Here is a 23,122-nt window from a genome sequence, read left to right as displayed (position 1 = left end):
CTCAGCAGTGAAACAGCCCTCCAGGCAGTGGCTAGCTGTGCCTTATCTTTCTAACTGGTCCAACACAGCTATTCATTATCACAGGTGGGAACAGCAGATAACACCTCTTTCCAGGTTTTCCCTCCTAATGTTCTGCTCTAGCGCATTCATAGTTTAGTTCGGGGTGTACATAGAGGTCAGAGGTCACAGTTAAACCCAATAGCATAGTCACAGACCATTGTCATAACTCCAGACTGAGGGCTAGAACACTTCCTGTCAACCCCTTAGGGAGTCATGATGGGTATTTAGACTAAATGGCTCACAGTGCTGTAGAGCTTCAAAGCCTTTTGGGTCTCTGAGTGGTTGGTCTGTGTATCAGAAAGACCGTGGGTAAGGACATATTTAGGCCTGAGGGGTTAGTAACTTATGAGTGATGTGGTTGATGGTTAGTGGGCTTAACCTGTAGCCTTACTTACCCTTGTGTATTTATATTAGACAGTGTTGTTTCTAGTAATGGCTGTCTAAATGTCAGCTTAGAGTTTACTCAATCAAACAGGAAGTACTTAGCCAGGACAGGAAATTGAATTTATGTGAATGGGGGTCAAAAGGAAAAAGGTGTCCGTCTATACTGAGAAATCTTAGTAGGAAATCTTCTCATATAGAAATCCAAAGGGGGATAGGAATTGTTACCTCTGGTTTGGTCATTCCGGAAATTGGTCCAGAACTTGGGAGAGAAAAGAGAATTTTCCTTAGTTTCTTAGCAGGAACAGTCAGGATATGAGAGTTTACCTTGGTTAACCTAGTCGTGGGGAAACTTGAATCCTGATAGGACAGTAGTGTTTGTACTGGGACTGAGTGGCGTGAGGAATCTGTGGTATGTTTAGGAGCAGAGGTGTGCCAGTTTCTGTTAGAAACGTCCGCCCGGGCCAGGGAGGTAAAGTAGCAGTCTCAGATGGGGTTGTGACCTCTTAAACTGGAGCTCCCGCCTCCCATAGGGAAACTGTGGTATAGGAATCTGGATCCAATAGGAAGTCCATGTACTTGGACTCCTGTAGAGAGAAGGGGATGTTTGAATGGGCTGAATACAGAGCATTCCTTTAATCTATTCCACCAATGAATTCTGGCTGTGTCACCTTCTGTGAACCCTTTGCCAGCATTCCAGTAGGGATTCTAATGTTATGGCTTTTTATCTTTCTTTAGGCTACAGACTTTCCTCTCCTCTTTACACCCCTCTCTCTTTATCTGGCCTATTTCACCTCCTTTATTCAGTATGTCAGTTCCTCACTCCCCTCCGCTGTCAGAAAGTACCAGAGATGTGCTCTCCACAATGCCTTTCGAGATTTGATTTGACAGGTCTTTTCCTACGCCTTACACAATTGTGTCAGTCGGTGTCCTCAATCTGTCACACGTACAGCTGAACAAACACCCTGTTACTAAACCAACACACAACCCTCCCAAAGGAACCTCATATAGCAGTGAAAAGAACAATAAACTGGAGAGCGAGATCAGGTTGCCTCTAACCCAATACCTCTGAATGAGGTCTATGGTGACATTTACATTCCATATGCATCCTCAGCACAGTTTAGGTCAGAGAGAGAAAGCCACCTCACATAGTGTTTTATGGACCATGCTTCACCCACATTCTATTGTAGCTGAGTCAGAACCTAGTCATACAGGGATGCCTGGGCCTCCTCTGGAACACTAGTGCTACATCTCAATAGTATCAAGTGGCTTTCTTTCCTCATCTCTATTCCTTCATCAACATTGATCTGAAATTAGATAAGGAAGGAAAGCCAGTTTGGATTATTGAGATGCAGCCCAGGATTCATGGGAAACACAGTTGTTTTCCTGGTCATTGGGGGTGTGACAAAACTGTTTCCTGTTTGCCTAATTGCATCGTGTGGATGATGTTAAAAATATTTGTTGGTCTGATGTGATTAATAAGGAGCCTCCAGACGCTGCATTTTATGCATTTATGAAATTGCTTCTTCAAATTATTGATAAACATGCACCTGATAAGAAACTGACTGTTAGAACTGTTAAGGCTCCATGGATTGATGAGGAATTGAAAAACTGTCTGGTTGAAAGAGATGGAGCAAAAGGAGTGGCTAATAAGTCTGGCTGCACATCTGACTGGATGACTTAATGCAAATTGAAAATTATGTGACTAAACCTAACAAAAAGAAGAAGAAACTGTATTATGAAGCCAAGATCAATGATATAAAGAATGATGGGAAAAAACTTTGGAGTACTTTAAATGAAATGATGGGCAGAAAGACATTCAATCAGATGGCTTATTCATCGCAAAACCATTTGATGTTGCCAGTTTTTTTAATGATTACTTAATTGGCAAAGTGGGCACATTTAGGCAGGAAATGCCAACAATGAACAGTGAGCCATCATACTCATGCATAGAAAAACAAATAATGAAAGAAAAGCATTGTAAGTTTGAATTTTGTAAAGTTAGTGTGGGTGAGGTGGAAAGATTATTGTTATCGATCAATAATGACAAACCTCCTGGCATTGACAACTTAGATGGAAAGCTACTGAGGATGGTAGCTGACTCTATAGCCACTCCTATCTGTCATATCTTTAATCTGAGCCTAGAGGAAAGTCTTTGTCCTCAGGCCTGGAGGGAAGCCAAAGTCATTCCGCTACCCAAGAGTGGTAAAGTGGCCTTTACTGGTTCTAGCAGAAGACCTATCAGCTTGATGCCAGCTCTTAGCAAACTGTTGGAAATGTATTTTGACCAAATACAATGATATTTCTCTGTAAACAAATTAACATACTTTCATGCTTATAGAGAAGGGCACTCAACATGTACTGGACTGACACAAATGACTGATGATTGGTTGAAAGAAATTGACAGTAAGAATATTGTGGGAGGTGTACTGTTAGATCTCAGTGCAGCCTTTGGATATTATTGACCATAACCTATTGTTGAGAACTTATGTGTTATGGTCTTTCAACCTCTGCCATATCATGGATCCAGAGCTATCTATCTAATAGAACTCAGAGGGCTTTCTTTAATGGAAGCTTCTCTAATGTCAAACATGTAAAGTGTGGTGTACCACAGGGCAGCTGTCTATGCCCTCGACTCTCTTCTATTTTTACCAATGACCTGCCACTGGGATTAAACAAAGCATGTGTGTCCATGTATGCTGATGATTCAACCATATATGCATCAACAACCACAGCTAATGAAGTCACTGAAACCCTTAACAAAGAGTTGCAGTCTGTTATGGAATGGGTGGCCAGTAATAAACTGGTCCTGAACATCTCTAAAACTAAGAGCATTGTATTTGGTACAAATCATTCCCTAAGTTCTAGACAGCTGGATCTGGTAATGAATGGTGTGGCTGTTGAACAAGTTGAGGAGACTAAATTACTTGGTGTTACCTTAGATTGTAAACTGTCATGGTTGAAACATATACATTCAATGGTTATACAGAGAGGGAGAGGTATGTCCGTAATAAATAATGCTCTGCTTTTTTGACACCACACTCCACAAAGCAAGTCCTGCAGACTCTAGTTTTATCTTATCTTTGTTGTCCAGTCATATGGTCAAGTGCTGCAAAGAAAGACCTAGTTAAGCTGCAGCTGGACCAGAACAGAGCTGCACGTATTGCTCTTCAGTGTAATCAGAGGCCTAATATAAATACTATGCATGCCAGTCTCTCTTGGCTAAGAGTTGAGGAAAGACTGACTGCACAGTTTGAAAGATATGGCAAATAGTATTCAAACAGGATGGACATCAGAAATAGATGGGAGAGGTTGAGGGTAGAGGAAGGACAGGAGTAAAAACAAACAAAATATAACTATTGTAAAATGGACCGTGTCCATAAAATGTATAAAGTATGTATAAGCTGGAAGTAGAGGCCTAAGCGTTGTTGTTCACTAGTTTACTCCAATTAGGGGAGGGGTGGTAGGGTTAGAAAGTAATAAAGGAAAATATATTTGAAAAAAAAGATATGTATGTATGCATGTGTATATGTACAGTTGAAGTCGGAAGTTTACATACACATAGGTTGGAGTCATTAAAACCAGTTTTTCAACCACTCCAAATTTCTTGTTAACAAACTATAGTTTTGGCAAGTCGGTTAGCACATCTACTTTGTGCATGACACAAGTACTTTTTCCAACAATTGTTTACAGCCAGGTTATTTCACTTATAATTCTCTGTATCACAATTCCAGTGGGTCAGAAGTTTACATACACTAAGTTGACTGTGCCTTTAAACAGCTTGGAAAATTCCAGAAAATGATGTCATGGCTTTAGAAGCTTCTGATAGGCTAATTGACATCATTTGAGTCAATGGGAGGTGTACCTGTGGATGTATTTCAAGGCCTACCTTCAAACTCAGTGCCTCTTTGCTTGACATCATGGGAAAATGATAAGAAATCAGCCAAGACCTCAGAAAACAAATTGTAGACCTCCACAAGTCTGGTTCATACTTGGGAGCAATTTCCAAACGCCTGAAGGTACCACGTTCATCTGTACAAACAATAGTACGCAAGTATAAACACCATGGGACCACGCAGCCGCCATACCGCTCAGGAAGGAGACGTGTTCTGTCTCCTAGAGATGAACATACTTTGGTGCGAAAAGTGCAAATCAATCCCAGAACAACAGCAAAGGACCTTGTGAAGATGCTGGAAGAAACACGTACAAAATTATCTATATCCACAGTAGTAAAACAAGTCCTATATCGACATAACCTGAAAGGCCGCTCAGCAAGGAAGAAGCCACTGCTCCAAAACCGCCATAAAAAAGCCAGACTACGGTTTGCAACTGCACATGGGGAAAAATATCATACTTTTTGGAGAAATGTCCTCTGGTCTGATGAAACAAAAATAGAACTGTTTGGCCATAATGACCATCGTTATGTTTAGAGGAAAAAGGGGGTTGCTTGCAAGCCGAAGAACACCATCCCAACCGTGAAGCACGGGGGTGGCAGCATCATGCTGTGGGGGTGCTTTGCTGCAGGAGGGACTGGTGCACTTCACAAAATAGATGGAATCATGAGGAAGGAAAATTATGTGGATATATTGAAGCAACATCTCTAGACATCAGTCAGGAAGTTAAAGCTTGGTCGCAAATAGGTCTTCCAAATGGACAATGACCCCAAGCATACTTCCAAAGTTGTGGCAAAATGGCTTAAGGACAACAAAGTCAAGGTATTGGAGTGGCCATCACAAAGCCCTGACCTCAATCCTATAGAACATTTGTGGGCAGAACTGAAAAAGCGTGTGCGAGCAAGGAGGCCTACAAACCTGACTCAGTTACACCAGCTCTGTCAGGAGGAATGGGCCAAAATTCACCCAACTTATTGTAGGAAGCTTGTGGAAGGCTACCCGAACGTTTGACCCAAGTTAAACAATTTAAAGGCAATGCTACCAAATACTAATGGAGTGTATGTAAACTTCTGACCCACTGGGAATGTGATGAAAGAAATAAAAGCTGAAATAAATCATTCTCTCTACTATTATTCTGACATTTCACATTCTTAAAATAAAGTGGTGATCCTAACTGACCTAAGACAGGGAATCTTTACGAGGATTAAATGTCAGGAATTGTGAAAAACTGAGTTTAAATGTATTTGGCAAATGTGTATGTAAACTTCTGACTTCAACTATGTATTTATATGTGTGTATGTACAGTACCAGTCAAAAGTTTGGACACACCTATTCATTCGAGGGTTTTTCTTTATTTTTACTATTTACTAAATTCATGTAGTAACCAAAAAAGTGTTAAACAAATCAAAATATATTTTATATTTGAGATTCTTCAAATAGCCATCCTTTGTCTTGATGACCGCTTTGCACACTCTTGGCATTCTCTCAACCAGCTTCATGAGGTAGTCACCTGGAATGCATTTCAATTAACAAGTGTGCCTTCTTAAATGTTAATTTGTGGAATTTCTTTCCTTCTTAATGCGTTTGAGCCAATCAGTTATGTTGTGACAAGGTAGGGGGGGTATACAGAAGATAGCCCTATTTGGTAAAAGACCAAGTCCATATTATGGCAAGAACAGCTCAACTAAGCAAAGAGAAATGACAGTCCATCATTACTTTAAGACATGAAGGTCAGTCAATACGGAAAATATCAAGAACTTTTAAAGTTTCTTCAAGTGCTGTCGCAAAAAACATCAAGCTCTCACTGGAAAGGAAGACCCAGAGTTACCTCTGCTGCAGAGGATACGTTCATTAGAGTTAACTGCACCTCAAATTGCAGGCCAAATAAATGCTTCACAGAGTTCAAGTAACAGACACATCTCAACATCAACTGTTCAGAGGAGACTGCATGGATCAGACCTTCATGGTCGAATTGCTGCAAAGAAACCACTACTAAAGGACAACAATAAGAAGAGACTTGCTTGGGCCAAGAAACACGCGCATTGGACATTAGACTGGTGGAAATCTGTCCTTTGGTCTGAGTTATTTCATAGTTTTGATGTCTTCACTATTATTCTACAATGTAGAAAATAGTACAAATAAAGAAATACCCTTGAATGAGTAGGTGTGTCCAAACTTTTGACTGGTACAGTATGTAAATTGTAAAGTATTTTGTTTGTAATGTATTTTTCGTTATGTGTTGGACCCCAGTAAGTCTAGCTGTCGCCAATGGTGTCGGCTAATGGGGATCCTAATAAATCAAATCAAATATATTATTCGGCTCCCGCGTCTCAGTTAGTCATTGGTTTCCTTGAACAGAAAGTAGCATGTACATTTTTCTTGTGCACAACCTCTTATGTACATTATAAGTAAAGCATTTGTTTTGTCGTAACATCACCATGTTGCCATAATATTTTCCATAATGTTTGTGTAAAGTGGGCTATCTGATGTTGTGTTGGATCAATGCGCAAATGTTCTTCAGTTCATTGAATCAATCAATAATTTGCTTTCAACATTGTAATGTAACTACCGGTAGTTGTCTTACATTACGTTTGGATTGAATTAGCAAAATGATATTCAGCTTCCTGTATTTTTTATTCTAGTATATCATTTAGCCAGGGTTCAATTGAAAACATAGACGCACCCTTTTTCTAATTACAAACCTGCATTTGTTGAAGTGATTTATATTTCACTTAGTAGAGGGTCTCAACTTGACCCACCACCCGCTTTGTGGCTATGAATAGACATTGGTGGGGGCAGGCTTTGGTGACCTCACATTTTTGGAGAGAAGGGAAAAGTCAAGCCACTACTGTGAAGAACTACATTTGAGCATAATGATTAAACTTCAATTATTCTACTTCCATATGTCTCATGTTCTCTCTCTCTCTCTATCCAAAGCCATACATAGGTAAGCTGTATTTATCGGACTCCAGCTCTCTCTTTTCTCTCTGTGATTAGTGTTGGCGGACGAGGTGCCCTATGCGGATGAAGAAGAGGGGGAGCAGTTTGAGTTTGACGACAGTGGGGATGAGGCCCCTAAGGCAGACCGGCCGCCCCTTGCTCCTCCAGCCCCAGACTACAGGGCCCAGGGCCAGGCCCAGGTCAATGGTGTGGCCCTTCACCCACAGCAGGAAGGACCATACCCCCAGCCCTCCAACCCGGAGCCCCCAGCAGCAGCAGCGACATCTGACACAGCTCCAGTGGCAGCAGCACCGGAAGCTCCAGTAGCCATGGCCACAACAGACACAGTGGCAGCAGCACTGGAAGCTCCGGTAGCCATGGCCACAACAGACACAGTGGCAGCAGCACTGAAAGCTCCGGTATCCATGGCCACAACAGACACAGTGGCAGCAGCACCGGAAGCTCCAGTAGCCATGGCCACAACAGACACAGTGGCAGCAGCACTGAAAGCTCCGGTAGCCATGGCCACAACAGACACAACAGCTCCAGTGGCAGCAGCAGAAGGGGACAAGGCTTCATCAGTCCCAGTCCCAGCTGACACAGACAGTGATTTACCCCCTCCTCCACCTCCAGAGGACTCCACTCCTGTAGGCACAGACTCTGTTAACACAGGTTAGTGAAAACAACTATTCCGTTTTCTTCTTTAGCACCTGGATGTCTGAGGATGGATCCTCTGTCTCACTGTAGACTAAACATACACAAATAATGTACCACCACAACCATATCATTGCTCCACACTGAGTGGGTGCTGTACAGTAGATGGTGTCATGCAGTCCATCCTAAGCACATGTTGTATTACCTCATTCTGACACATGCTCCATGTCAGGCTGGAATAGACATTAGTGTAGTGGAGCCCTGCCTGTCTCTCTCCTGACGCCTGATATCACTGGCTGGCTGGTTCAGGGTGGCTCCTGACATTCATCACACACAGCTTGACTCCACCAGGACTACCACTCTCTCTATCAGACTCTCAGTCAGAGGAGAGAGGCCCACCCTACTACCCCATCACCCCAGTTAGACTCACCCCACATTTCAACTAGAGACTCCAACAACCTCTTGCGAACACATACATTCCAAGCTCTTTCCTCTCTCTAGCACTCACTGCCCAAGTTGCTGTGTCTCTCCCCCTCTGACAATTACAACCCAGTCCAATTGCGAGTCCAGGCCCCTCTCCTCTCCAGTGGCTGACCAGTAGTGTTTACCCTGCAGCTTATGTGTCTGTAGTGGGTGTATGGTGATTTATCTCCTCTGACCCCAGGGCCTGAGACGAGCTCTCTCTCTCTCTCTCTCTCTCTCTCTCTCTCTCTCTCTCTCTCTCTCTCTCTCTCTCTCTCTCTCTCTCTCTCTCTCTCTCTCTCTCTCTCTCTCTCTCTCTCTCTCTCTCTCTCTCTCTCTCTCTCTCTCTCTCTCTCTCTCTCTCTCTCTCTCTCTCTCTCTCTCTCTCTCTCTCTCTCTCTCTCTCTCTCTCTCTCTCTCTCTCTCTCTCTCTCTTCCTCTCTCTCTCTCTCTCTCTCTCTCTCTCTCTCTCTCTCTCTCTCTCTCTCTCTCTCTCTCTCTCTCTCTCTCTCTCTCTCTCTCTCTCTCTCTCTCTCTCTCTCTCTCTCTCTCTCTCTCTCTCTCTCTCTCTCTCTCTCTCTCTCTCTCTCTCTCTCTCTCTCTCTCTCTCTCTCTCTCTCTCTCTCTCTCTCTGCTGTAAAACAGTAAAGACACTTCTGTCTGATTGATTGAAAGCTTAAGAGAGGGAAGGCTCACAGGCTGAGATTTGAAGTAGTGGCAGTTAAATGTTTATCTACCTGCTGTAAATCACAGTATTCTTCTTCAGTGTTCTGCAATGATCGAAAGTTGGAGTGCTTAGTCACCTAACCAATGATAGACATGATGTGGTATCATCAAATTCCACTTATGGAATTTTATGGCAGTACTTTTTAGTATTTTGCAATTGTGCAAAGTAATCTGATAACAAATTAGTTCCAGCACATTCAGAGCAGTGTGTAGCTGTGTTGTATTGATGGGGATCATTTGGGGCTAACAGTAATGTGTGTTACATTTCCATTGCAGATAAGGAAGTGTCAAGTGATGATCCTCCCCCAGCCACCCCCAGGACCACCTCCCAGAAGAAAGTCAACCCCTACTCTGTGATTGACATCACCCCCCTCCAACTACAGCAGCTGGAGCAGCAGCATGGGCCCGTCGCTTCCTCACCGGTTGAGAGGGTGGGAGGAGAGGGGGAGAAGGAGGGTGAGGGCCAGGATGTTCCCCCCGCCAGCCCCCCCTGTGTCCCCCCGGGCTACTCTGTGCCCGTGCCCTGTGGGTACGCCACCCCCTCTGGTGTGCCCCTCATCACGCCAGCCTACACCACGCCCGTCATCATCCGACACTTCTCCGTGGACGAGGACGGTAAAGGAAGAACACATCAATGGTGGAAATATGTAGAATTAGAAGGATTTTAACAGCCATTCCTACCATTCCTTCTACTCTGTTCTGCATTCATATTGCAAACCTCAGACTATCATGATGTGATGCGTTTGATATAGTGTTCCTACAATGAACAGAGCACTGAAAAGTAGGAACAGAGCACTGAAAATATGTGGTGGGAACTGTTCAAACGTATCATTCAATCTTGTTAGTGGAATTCCCCCGTCCTCTCCCCCTTCTTCACCACTGACTTTGGGATGAGAGGCCATGACACATGCATGCTCTGTACTCCCAACAAATATTTCCTCTCCTTTCTTCGCATTTTCAATGTTTTCCTAAAACCTTGCCTCAGGAAGTGGGGACTAAATTTAGCCGCTCGCTAAACTCTGTGTTGGCTTTGAGGATTTTCCTGTTTTCTCTTTAATGTTACAGTAGTAGTTAAATGTGTGCCTTGGCCAGTCTGAGGGGAAATTGCAGTGTAATTAAGCTACTCAACATGTCACAGAGGGTCACTCCTATTTTATAGTATTTTAAAAGGTATATTCTACAGTTGAAATGTTATCACATTGACTGATTGTTCCAATATACTGTAAGGCTTTTCTGTTGGAAATATTCTGTGACATGTAAACCTATCATTGCGGATAATATGTGAGAATGTATTAGATATCAGTTTATCATTGCCGTTTTTTGAATGAGCAATCTAATCTGAGGTCCTTATCAATCAATTTCAGGTCTTATTTTTATCTCTTAAATGCAAGTTTAGTTTCAGTGGTGGCTGCCCCCTGGTGGCAGTACATAAGGTTTAGCGCAAACTGCTAATTGTATGTAATGTTAGGGAAGGAGTCATCAGTGTTGATTTTTGTTCTCTCTCTCTCCCTCCAGATACTGTGGTGGGGACAGGCAACATTTCTGTTGACATGTGAGTGACTCGCCTGCCAGGATCTTTCTTCACTGATCTGCTTTATCTCATCTAGACTGGAGTTGATCTGCCAGAATTTGTGATGAAGTGGATTCTTGCTTATTTGCGTTGGAATAGCAGATGGTTATGATTTCTCTATTTTATTCAAATGTCTGCAGTGAAGAGTATCCTGCCATCAGAGAGGAGGATGCTTTGTCTAAATGGGTGTCGGACCCTGCAAACACAGCCTGGATGGAAAGTAAGTACTCATCCTCTTCTCATTTCCCAATGAGAAATACCTTTCTGCAATTTTCTGTTTATTTTACTTTCCTGTTTCCATTTGTATTTACCTAGTTTATACTTTTTGGTCTGCTTGGAACACAACAGGACAGGGATTGTAAGGTTCTGAGTCCATCCTGAATCTGTCCCGTTCACAATGCATGACTACACAGTGGTGTTCTTTTTATTCTTGACTCAAGTGAATTTCCAGACACTTCCTTCCTCTAGCTCCTTTTGAGGAACCGGGCCCTTGTGGGGTCTCTCCTCTTGACTTCCCTGAGACTGAATCCTGTCCGTTGTGTGAAGATTTATTTCAAATTGAGACCTTGTTAATTCAAACATGGTTGCGTTGTCATTTAGATCCAGATGAAGTAATTTATGATGATGTGCCCAGAGAGAACTCTGACTCCACTACAGGTTAGTGCTGTATTCCTTCTTTTTTGTCTTTCTATTCTGTCTTTCTTTCTTTCAGTTTTTCATTGTACTGTCGTTCCTCTTTTCCACAGCGTCAGGGTACTTCTGCATATTAATGTCTTTACCTCTTTTGCATTTATAAAACATAATGTACTGAAATTATTCATCAGATACATTTTATGTGCCCTTAAGCAAACTGTGTTAGGCTATACAATGTTCAGTTGATGCACTAGAAATGGCATATAGAATTCATGCCAAGGAATCTGATCTAAATATGGTCAGGCTAACTTACTGTATGTGAATACAAATTGCACCATTGCAGTTTAAAATATATTTCACCCTGATTTGAATGCTGTTCCCCTTGATTTTAACCCTTTCCCTTCCATCCCTCAGAGCCAGACGAGATGATCTATGACGATGTGGAGTTAGGAGAGGAGGGCTGCGGCAGCTCCCTGGACAACGGTTGGAGCTCCAGCGAGTTTGAGAGCTATGACGAGCAGAGTGACGGGGAGGGCCGCGGGGAGAATGGCCTGCCTGACGCCTTCATGAGAGGGAAGCCCCCACAAAGGAAGACCCATGTGTGTAAACTAAACACCTTACCCCCTCTGTCTACAGACCTGTCCGTCTGGGGAGGGAAGAGAAGGGTGAAGAGGGGGAATATACTATGCTAGAGGAAGGGGATTATATGTACTATGGGGAGTAGAAGATTGAGAGAGGATATGAAGGATATGTGTCTCATCTGGATTCACCAGGAGATGCACAAAGCTGCAGATGGACGCCACAGAACAACAGACTCTAAAGAAGGATACACTCTTAGAAAAAAAGGTTATATCTAGAACAGTGGAGGCTGGTGGTAGGAGCTATAGGAGGACGGTCTCATTGTAATGGCTGGAATGGAATTAATGGAACAGTATCAAACAAATCAAGCATATGGAAACCACATGTTTGACTCCGTTCCATTTATTCCATTCCAGCCATTACAATGAGCTCGACCTCCTATAGCTCCTCCCACCAGCCTCCACTGATCTAGAACCTAAAATGGTTATTTGGCTGTCCCCATAGGAGAACCCTTTGAAGAACCCTTTTGATTCCAGGTAGAACCCTTTTGGGTTCCATGAAGAACCCTTTCCACAGAGGGTTCTACCTGAAACCAAAAAGGGTTCTACCTTGAACCAAAAAGGGTTCTCCTATGGGGACAGCCGGAGAACCCTTTTGGAACCCTTTTTTCTAAGAGTGTCGTTTATATCAGCATCTTGAACATATGAGGAAGCAGAAGCAGTGGCACACAGTGAATGTATAATAAAATACAATATCCAGTTAAACAGAAGATGAGTAAATATTTGACATCCTCATATTTAAAATGAAAAATACTTCAGCTAATGTTAATACACATTTTTATACACTAGGATTATTCTTGTCTTCCGGCTGCACATGTTATTACTAAGCTCTCTGTAATATACAGTTCATTTGTATATTTGGTTTTGAATTGAACGGCCTGCTTGTTCTTTCAGCCCAGAGGTCTTGCCAGGGAAGTCTCAGTGTTATAACTCCGCTGGCTGCACAAAGTGACTGCTTGGCTTCTGTGGCAGAGATTGGCCCTGTTAAAGGTAGACTCAGCGAAGTGACATTGCCACGAGCAGCACCGCAGATATTGCGATGAGCGAGATGCAAGACTTTCTCAGAGTCATGCATAGTATCTGCGCATGTGAATGTTCGCTTCACGCTGTTAGAGCGTGGTAGGTACGGGACCAAAACAGCAGAGAAGGTTAACCTTGCGCTTCAACGCTCTTAGTTGTTTGCTGAAATTGACCCACTAAGCTTTGTGCATCTACATCATATCGCTGAGTCTACCTTTAAGAATAATATGTGGGTCGGGAGACAAAATATGGGTGAGGAGGCAATGCCTTAGCTGTGGTGAGGGTGGGCGGATTGGGGTGAGGGGCATGATCTTCTCTGGCTGACCACCTTCAAAGGATCCGTCTGGTAACGCGTCAAATGCTCTGCTTTTGTTTAGCTTTCTCAAGATCTGACACGCTTGAAAGAACTCTATGAGAAAAAGATGAAAGATCTTATGGCAAGCACAGTGGGAACGGTAGAGCTACAGCAGATAAAACAGAAACACGAGCAGAAGGTAAATGTCCTCATCATGGTCGGTGTCTGTCTTCACCCTCCGCTAGACAAAATAGAGCCTCCTCAACCTCCTTAACCCCTCCCTCACTGTGTCTCGCACCGACTGATTCAGACCTAGTTTCCCTTCATCCTGCTCTTATGTCTGGTGGTGAGTTTGTCTCTACTGCATTGACATGTGCCAACTGTATGGGTGTTGAGGCAACTGCATCTCCTAAGTGACATGCCTTTAGTTCTACAGCGTACTGAGACACCAGTGCAGCTGAGTTGTGTGTAGGCCTGGACAGGAGGTCCGTACAGGTTCATTTTAGTCCACTCATTGAATAATGATGCTACAGAACATTTTCAAACAAATCTATAAAAAAAAGATAGAGTTATGAAGTTATACTTTTCAGCAGAGGGTTGTAGCAGTCCAGGTAAATCTTCTGAGACCCTACCCTGGCTAATGAAAGATCCTCTAAACTACTGACATTCCCTATTTACAGGTCTCACATAGAGAGATTACAGTTAAGTACACGTCACTTCTAGCCCTTATGCATTTGTGAAAATCCTTTAATTTAGATTGACTCAGTTCAGCTGCTGTCACAGCTGCTGTCTTGCTCTGGTCCACCCTGCTCTCCCTGAGGTCCTGCTCCTGTATTTACATGAGCTGTCATATTCCCTTCTCTTCTAACACAGTTCCTATATCATCCCCTAAGAACTTCAGTAGCATGCTGTTCTCTCTGTCTGCTCTGAGTGCTATTTACTGTTGTTGATGCTACCTGAAGATGCAAAAGCTGGTGAAGGCAGCGAGAGACGGGACCAAAGACGGCTTGGAGAAGACCAAAGCAGCAGTGAAAAGGGGACGGTCGTATATCAAGACCCACTGTCATGGTAAGCGTAAGAACAGAACATGGACTATGGTCCTTAGTGCACACTAGTCAGTTAATTACACTAGTGTATCTGGGATAAATTGCAAGCACTTTACATTGTAACAGAGGAATCATCCACTAACAATGTGTATTAACCTCCTGGGTGATGCTGATCTGATTTAAGCTGACCTCCTCTCTCCTGTTTATCTCAGAGAGGAAGTCAACCTGTTTTGAGGATGAGGAGTCGGAGCTCTTCATCGAAGTGGAATGCTTCAACATGGAGCCAGTGCTCAGTCCCGTCCCTGAAGGGCTCTCACAACAACAGGTGGTGAGGAGGTGTATACTGGGCTCCATATTAGAGAGTGAGAAGAACTATCTTGATGCACTGAAGTGGATTTTAGAGGTATGTTATTTTACAGTTTATACATTTCATATAGAATTTCTCTGATTTCCTCCAGGAAAATATTTCCTACCACCCACATCCTTATAATCCTTATCCTCTCTCCTATCAGCAATATGAAAAGCCACTTTTGGAGATTGAGCCCAGGTTGCTAAGCGATAGGAAGCTGAAGGTGACGTTCTATCGTATCCGGGAGATTCTCCAGTGCCACGCCCTGTTCCAGATCGCCCTGGCGTGCCGCGTGGCCGAGTGGGACAGTCTGGAGATGATTGGGGATGTCTTTGTAGCCTCGGTGGGTTGGTGGACAAGTGTAGGAAGGATTTAGTGCTGGGGAACCTACTGTAGGAAGGATTCAGTTCCTAATGTTTCACTTTTAAGATGGCTGGAAGAGTAAACCATTTGACAGTGGTCATATGGTCAAAACTAGTGGACATAAACATTCCTTTACTCACACAATGTCCTGTACTGTGCTTCACCATTGAACACAACACTGACTGAAGCGATAGTGAAAGTTTACCATGACTCATTAGTCCCATGACTGCACACACACATCACACACACACACACACACACACACACACACACACACACACACACACACACACACATAGCTGCACTGGGTTCTTGGAGGAAGTGCTCCACCCTGGTGTCTCCGCTGCCTAGCAACCCGGTCAGGGGTCTTCAAACAAAGACTCCCCCAGTAACCCCAGTCCTCCCTCTTCCTGAGGTTTTTACTGACCCCTAACCCCTGGCACCACAACACAGGAGCAGGACACAGCATATGTTACCCATGTGCTGTGTGCCTCCTTCCCTACTGTCCTCCCTCTCTTATCCCTTGCCAGAAACACCCATCATAACACACTGCCCAACTAACAGCTTATTTTGGCCCTAGGAAGCCCCATTCCTTTGTCTGGATCCAGGTTGATTCCATTCCTGACTGTAATTGTATTGGACTCGTATGAGGTGTTAATGGCTTGCTCTCTCCCCTTTCTGTCTCTCTCTCTCTATATATCTGGGTCCCAGTTCTCCAAGTCCATGGTGCTGGACGCCTACTGTGAGTATGTGAACAACTTCAGCACAGCCATGGCGGTGGTCAGGAAGACGTGTGCCTCCAAACCCAGCTTCCTAGACTTCCTCAAGGTCAGTCAGAGCACCACTGTAAATATACAGTTGAAGTTGGAAGTTTACATACACTTAGGTTGGAGTCATTAAAACTTGTTTTTTCAACCACTCCACAAATTTCTTGTTAACAAACTATAGTTTTGGCAAGTCGGTTAGGACATCTACTTTGTGCATGACACAAGTAATCTTTCCAGCAATTGTTTACAGACAAATTATTTCACTTATAATTCACTGTATCACAATTCCAGTGGGTCAGAAGTTTACATTCACTAAGTTGACTGTGCCTTTTAAACAGCTTGGAAAATTCCAGAAAATGATGTCATGGCTTTAGAAGCTTCTGATAGGCTAATTGACATCATTTGAGTCAATTGGAGGTGTACCTGTGGATGTATTTCAAGGCCTACCTTCAAACTCAGTGCCTCTTTGCTTGACATCATGGGAAAATCAAAAGAAATCAGCCAAGACCTCAGAAAAATAATTGTAGACCTCCACAAGTCTGATTCATCTTTGGGAGCAATTTCCAAACGCCTGAAGGTACCACGTTCATCTGTACAAACAATAGTACGCAAGTATAAACACCATGGGATCACGCAGCCATCATACCGCTCAGGAAGGAGACGTGTTCTGTCTCCTAGAGATGAACGTACTTTGGTACGAAAAGTACACATCAATCCCAGAACAACAGCAAAGGACCTTGTGAAGATGCTGGAGGAAACAGGTACAAAAGTATCTACAGTGGGGAAATAAAGTATTTAGTCAGCCACCAATTGTGCAAGTTCTCCCACTTAAAAAGATGAGAGGCCTGTAATTTTCATCATAGGTACACGTCAACTATGACGGACAAAATGAGAGAAAAAAAATCCAGAAAATCACATTGTAGGATTTGTTATGAATTTATTAGCAAATTATGGTGGAAAATACGTATTTGGTAAATAACAAAAGTTTTTCAATACTTTGTTATATACCCTTTGTTGGCAATGACACAGGTCAAATGTTTTCTGTAAGTCTTCACAAGGTTTTCACACACTGTTGCTGGTATTTTGGCCCATTCCTCCATGCAGATCTCCTCTAGAGCAGTGATGTTTTGGGGCTGTCGCTGGGCAACACAGACTTTCAACTCCCTCCAAAGATTTTCTATGGGGTTGAGATCTGGAGACTGGCTAGGCCACTCCAGGACCTTGAAATGCTTCTTACGAAGCCACTCCTTCGTTGCCCGGGCGGTGTGTTTGGGATCATTGTCATGCTGAAAGACCCAGCCACGTTTCATCTTCAATGCCCTTGCTGATGGAAGGAGGTTTTCACTCAAAATCTCACGATACATGGCCCCATTCATTATTTCCTTTACACGGATCAGTCGTCCTGGTCCCTTTGCAGAAAAACAGCCCCAAAGCATGATGTTTAAACCCCCATGCTTCACAGTAGGTATGGTGTTCTTTGGATGCAATTCAGCATTCTTTGTCCTCCAAACACGACGAGTTGAGTTTTTACCAAAAAGTTATATTTTGGTTTCATCTGACCATACGACATTCTCCCAATCCTCTTCTGGATCATCCAAATGCACTCTAGCAAACTTCAGACGGGCCTGGACATGTACTGGCTTAAGCAGGGGGACACGTCTGGCACTGCAGGATTTGAGTCCCTGGCGGCGTAGTGTGTTACTGATGGTAGGCTTTGTTACTTTGGTCCCAGCTCTCTGCAGGTCATTCACTAGGATTATTGCTCACCGTTCTTGTGATCATTTTGACCCCACGGGGTGAGATCTTGCGTGGCGCCCCAGATCGAGGGAGATTATCAGTGGTCTTGTATGTCTTCTATTTCCTAATAATTGCTCCCACAGTTGATTTCTTCAAACCAAGCTGCTTACCTATTGCAGATTCAGTCTTCCCAGCCTGGTGCAGGTCTACAATTTTGTTTCTGGTGTCCTTTGACACCTCTTTGGTCTTAGCCATAGTGGAGTTTGGAGTGTGACTGTTTGAGGTTGTGGACAGGTGTCTTTTATACTGATAACAAGTTCAAACAGGTGCCATTAATACAGGTAACGAGTGGAGGACAGAGGAGCCTCTTAAAGAAGAAGTTACACGTCTGTGAGAGCCAGAAATCTTGCTTGTTTGTAGGTGACCAAATATGTATATACACAGTAAAACGAGTCCTACATCGACATAACCTGAAAGGCGGCTCAGCAAGGAAGAAGCCACTGCTCCAAAACCGCCATAAAAAAGGCAGACTATGGTTTGCAACTGCACATGGGGACAAAGATCGTACTTTTTGGAGAAATATCCTCTGTTCTGATGAAACAAATATAGAACTGTTTGGCCATAATGACCATCGTTATGTTTGGAGGAAAAAGGGGGTTTCTTGCAAGCCGAAGTACATCATCCCAACCGTGAAGCACGGGGGTGGCAGCATCATGCTGTGGGGGTGCTTTGCTGCAGGAGGGACTGGTGCACTTCACAAAATAGATGGCATCATGAGGAAGTAAAATTATGTGAATATATTGAAGCAACATCTCAAGACATCTGTCAGGAAGTTAAAGCTTGGTTGCAAATGGGTCTTCCAAATGGACAATGACCCCAAGCATACTTCCAAAGTTGTGGCAAAATGGCTTAAGGACAACAAAGTCAAGGTATTGGAGTGGCCATCACAAAGCCCTGACCTCAATCCTATAGAAAATGTATGGGCAGAACTGAAAAAGCGTGTGCGAGAAAGGAGGCCTACAAACCTGACTCAGTTACACCAGCTCTGTCCGGAGGAATAGGCCAAAATTCACCCAACTTATTGTGGGAAGCTTGTGGAAGGCTACCCGAAACGTTTGACCCAAGTTAAACAATTTAAAGGCAATGCTACCAAATACTAATGGAGTGTATGTAAACTTCTGACCCACTGGGAATGTGATGAAAGAAATAAAAGCTGAAATAAATCATTCTCTCTACTATTATTCTGACATTTCACATTCTTAAAATAAAGTGGTGATCCTAACTGACCTAAGACAGGGAATTAAATGTCAGGAATTGTGAAAAACTGAGTTTAAATGTATATGGCTAAGGTGTATGTAAACTTCCGACTTCGACTGTAGGTCTTTTTAAAATATGCTCTTGTGAAAATACAGAGATACAGCTGTGCAGAATGTGATTTCAGACTGAACAAAAGTACTTTGTGGTGCTGTATTGATTGTCCTGCACTCCATCAATCAGTAATCATTGATTGTCCTTCTCTCTCTCCACAGCATCGTCAGGACACCAGCAGTGACCGGGTCACTCTCTATGGACTCATGATGAAGCCCATCCAGAGATTCCCTCAGTTCATTCTGCTGCTGCAGGTATCTATTTCACTGTAACGTCCACACTTAGCTCCTAGAATAAATATTACACTCATCTACCAGCAGAGTGTGCCACATACTCACTACCAAAGAGCTCTGTTGTTAAAACTGCACTACGCAGGGAGATTGCTGTGTAGTGTGCATACTCTTGGGAAATCATTTCTGCTCCAGGTGCTTCAAATTATATCCTCACACATAATTGTTATGACTGAGGATAATCTTTAAGACTGCCCATTGGCCTTCTGAAAGAAGCTGAATAGTTTTAAACTGCCACTGTATGCCACTGTAGAGATGATCTGGATATGATCTGTGCTCTGTAATATTCTGAATGTGTTATCTCTCCATGCTGTATGGCAGGACATGTTGAAGAACACCCCAGCAGGTCACAGTGACAGGCTGCCCCTACAGATGGCCCTGACAGAACTGGAGACCCTGGCTGAGAAGCTCAATGAGAAGAAGATGGAGGCTGACCAGCGCTGTGAGATCAGACACATAGCCAAGGCTATGAATGAACGCTACCTCAACAAGGTATTGCTCTGGCACACACACACACACACACACACACACACACACACACACACACACACACACACACACACACACACACAATTACACTCACTCACACCATACACACACACACACACACACAGTTTTGTATAACTAACCTTGTGGGGACACACAATTCATTTCCATTCAAAATCCTATTTTCCATAACCCTAACCTTAACCCTACAGTGCATTCGGAAAGTATTCAGACCCCTTGACTTTTTCCACATTTTGTTACGTTATAGCCTTATTCAGAAATTGATGAAATATATAATTTTTTCATCAAACCACACACAATACCCCATAATGACGAAGTGAAAACAGGTTTTTAGAAATTTGGAGTCCACCTGTGGTACATTCAATGTATTGGACATGATTTGGAAAGGCACACACCTGTCTATACAAGCTTGTAGCGTCATACCCAAGAAGACTCAAGGCTGTAATCGCTGCCAAAGGTGTTTCAACAAAGTACTGAGTGAAGGGTCTGAGTACTTATATAAATGTGATATTTCCATTTTAATTTTTCATAAATTTGCAAACAAAAATAAAAACCTGTTTTTGCTTTGTCATTATGGGGTATTGTGTTTAGATTGGTGAGGGGAAAAAAACACAATTTAATCCATTTTAGAATAAGGCTGTAATGTAACAAAATGTGGAAAAAGTGAAGGGGTCTGAATACTTTTTCGAATGCACTGTAACCCTAAACCTAACCCTAGCTCCTAACACTAATTCTAACCTTAACCCTAAACCCCCTAGAAATAGCATTTGACCTTGTGGGGACTAACAAAATGTCCCCAGTTTGTTTACTATTCTTGTGGTGACTTCTGGTCCACATAAGTATAGTTTAACATGTCCACACACACCATTGATCTTCTTCAGACTATAGGGGTTCAGTGTATGTCCTCTATTACTTGATGATATTTGAATGTTTAAACAGATTGTTTCTTCTGTTGTGTGGGTGTTGAGGCCTTGACTGTATATGCTTCACATTCTTTACTGAGAATCCAGCTATCCACAAATCTGGCAATATATAGGAGATGGCTCAGAGCCTGATACGGAGGCATAACATCAATATTCCCTACTGTATAATTATTTGTCTGTTTGTCTGCCCACGAGCAAACAGCCACCCCATGGCATCTATATTTTATGGATGTGTATATGCTGCAAAGTGCATTAACTGTAACTAAAAGCACACTTATCTGTAAACTGTATGTGCTTATAATAGTATGTGTACAGTCGTGGTCAAAAGTTTTGAGAATGACACAAATACTAATTTTCACAAAGTCTGCTGCCTCAGTTTTGATGATGGCAATTTGTCTAGGTCCAAAAGGCTCGTTAACAGCTTTTACCCCCAAGCCATAAGACTGCTGAACAATTAATCAAATGGCCACCCGGACTATTTACATTGACACACAAGAAAGTCCAGTAAGCGCCAGGACCGTCTCCTAAAGTTGATTCAGCTGCGGGATCAGGGCACCACCAGTGCAGAGCTTGCTCAGGAATGGCAGCAGGCAGGTGTGAGTGCATCTGCACGCACAGTGAGGCGAATACTTTTGGGGGATGACCTGGTGTCAAGAAGGGCAGCAAAGAAGCCACTTTTCTCCAGGAAAAACATCAGGGACAGACTGATATTCTGCAAAAGGTACAGGGATTGGACTGCTGAGGACTGGGGTAAAGTCATTTTCTCTGATGAATCCCCTTTCCGATTGTTTGGGGCATCTGGAAAACACCTTGTCCGGAGAAGACAAGGTGAGCGCTACCATCAGTCCTGTGTCATGCCAACAGTAAAGCATCCTGAGACCATTCATGTGTGGGGTTGCTTCTCAGCCAAGGGAGTGGGCTCACTCACAATTTTGAATAAAGAATGGTACCAACACATCCTCCGAGAGCAACTTCTCCCAACCATCCAAGAACAGTTTGGTGACGACCAATGCCTTTCCAGCATGATGGAGCACCTTGCCATAAGGCAAAAGTGATAACTAAAAACATCGACATTTTGGGTCCATGGCCAGGAAACTCCCCAGACCTTAATCCCATTGAGAACTTGTGGTCGATCCTCAAGAGGCAGGTGGACAAACAAAAACCCAAAAATTCGGACAAACTCCAAGCATTGATTATGCAAGAATGGGCTGCCATCAGTCAGGATTTGGCCCAGAAGTTAATTGACAGCATGTCAGGGCGGATTGCAGAGGTCTTGAAAAAGAAGGGTCAACACTGCAAATATTGACTCTTTGCATAAACTTAATGTAATTTTCAATAAAAGCTTGTAATTACACTTCAGTATACCATAGTAACATCTGACAAAAATATCTCATAACACTGAAGCAGCGAACTTTGTGAAGACCAATACTTGTCATTCTCAAAACTTTTGACCACGACTGTATATTCTAAACTAACTAAATGGTATCTTCATATTAATTTCACCCTTGACACGGACCAGACTAAAAAGCTATACTAAGATCAGACACTGCTTCCCCGCAATATCTAGAGTATTTATTTCTATTTTGGGGAGTACCATAAATGTACATTGACATAAATCATAAATGAACCTTGGGGAAGACCGTTGAGGCCATATATTGCATCTGACCTCTGCGTATTTCTCCCTTATCCATCAGCTCCTGAGTAACGGCAGCCGCTACCTGATTCGCTCTGACGACATGGTGGAGACGGTCTACAACGACCACGGAGAGGTCATCAAGACCAAGGAGCGACGCCTTTTCCTGCTCAACGACGTGCTCATGTGTGCCACACCCAACGTCCGGTAAGACCCAAAGCACCAGTACCAGACACAGTACTCACCCTGGCCAGGGTTTCTACCCACAGATGGAGCACCCTCTCTGGGTATGATTCTGATCAGCTCACAGTGGAGGAGCCTGTGTCCTGTAATTATACTGTGCCTCAACACACTAGCTACTGGCTACTGGCTCTGACATGAGGATCTATAAGCTTTATGAAGAAGTAGTAGTAGTAGTAGTTTATAACATTTTTACAAGTAGGCTGTACTTGGCAGCTAAAAGCTGCATTGCAGTACACAGCACATACAGGTAAACAAATCTCAAGGTGCTTAAAAAGAAAAACAACTGGGCCTCCCGAGTGCCACAGCGGTCTAAGGCACTGCATCGCAGAGCTAGAGGCGTCACTACAGATCCGGGTTCGATCCCGGGCTGTGACGCAGCCGGCCGCGACTGGGAGACCCATGAGGCGGCGCACAATTGGCCCAGGGTCATCCGGGTTAGGGGAGGGTTTGGCCGGCTGGGATGTCCTTGTCCCATCGCGCTCTAGCGACTCCTTGTGGCGGCCCGGGCGCCTGCACGCTGACTTCGGTCGCCAGCTGTACAGTGTTTCCTCCGACACATTGGTGCGGCTGGCTTCCGGGGTTGCAGCGATGGGACAAGACTGTAACTACCAATTGGATATCACA

The 23,122-nt window shown here is 43.5% G+C and overlaps 1 protein-coding gene across 2 annotated transcripts in view; it reads left to right on the top strand.

Annotated features, from left to right (window-relative positions):
* Positions 1-23,122, top strand: part of LOC121539156 (rho guanine nucleotide exchange factor 10) — a 91,938-nt gene that overhangs the window by 15,427 nt on the left and 53,389 nt on the right. Inside the window, exons 3-16 of one of the 2 annotated variants that reach the window (XM_041847447.2) lie at positions 7,332-7,946; positions 9,393-9,731; positions 10,632-10,668; positions 10,827-10,906; positions 11,287-11,343; positions 11,734-11,918; positions 13,355-13,471; positions 14,235-14,340; positions 14,531-14,721; positions 14,831-15,010; positions 15,742-15,858; positions 19,064-19,156; positions 19,514-19,684; positions 22,317-22,462. In XM_041847447.2, the coding sequence (XP_041703381.1) occupies positions 7,332-7,946; positions 9,393-9,731; positions 10,632-10,668; positions 10,827-10,906; positions 11,287-11,343; positions 11,734-11,918; positions 13,355-13,471; positions 14,235-14,340; positions 14,531-14,721; positions 14,831-15,010; positions 15,742-15,858; positions 19,064-19,156; positions 19,514-19,684; positions 22,317-22,462 (2,434 nt within the window). The remainder of the gene's footprint in view (positions 1-7,331; positions 7,947-9,392; positions 9,732-10,631; positions 10,669-10,826; positions 10,907-11,286; positions 11,344-11,733; positions 11,919-13,354; positions 13,472-14,234; positions 14,341-14,530; positions 14,722-14,830; positions 15,011-15,741; positions 15,859-19,063; positions 19,157-19,513; positions 19,685-22,316; positions 22,463-23,122) is intronic. The other variant, XM_041847448.2, reaches the window with a different exon arrangement.

This window comes from Coregonus clupeaformis, chromosome 25, assembly GCF_020615455.1.
Source record: "Coregonus clupeaformis isolate EN_2021a chromosome 25, ASM2061545v1, whole genome shotgun sequence".
Taxonomy (NCBI): domain Eukaryota; kingdom Metazoa; phylum Chordata; class Actinopteri; order Salmoniformes; family Salmonidae; genus Coregonus; species Coregonus clupeaformis.
This window is presented reverse-complemented; position numbering and strand designations above follow the sequence as displayed.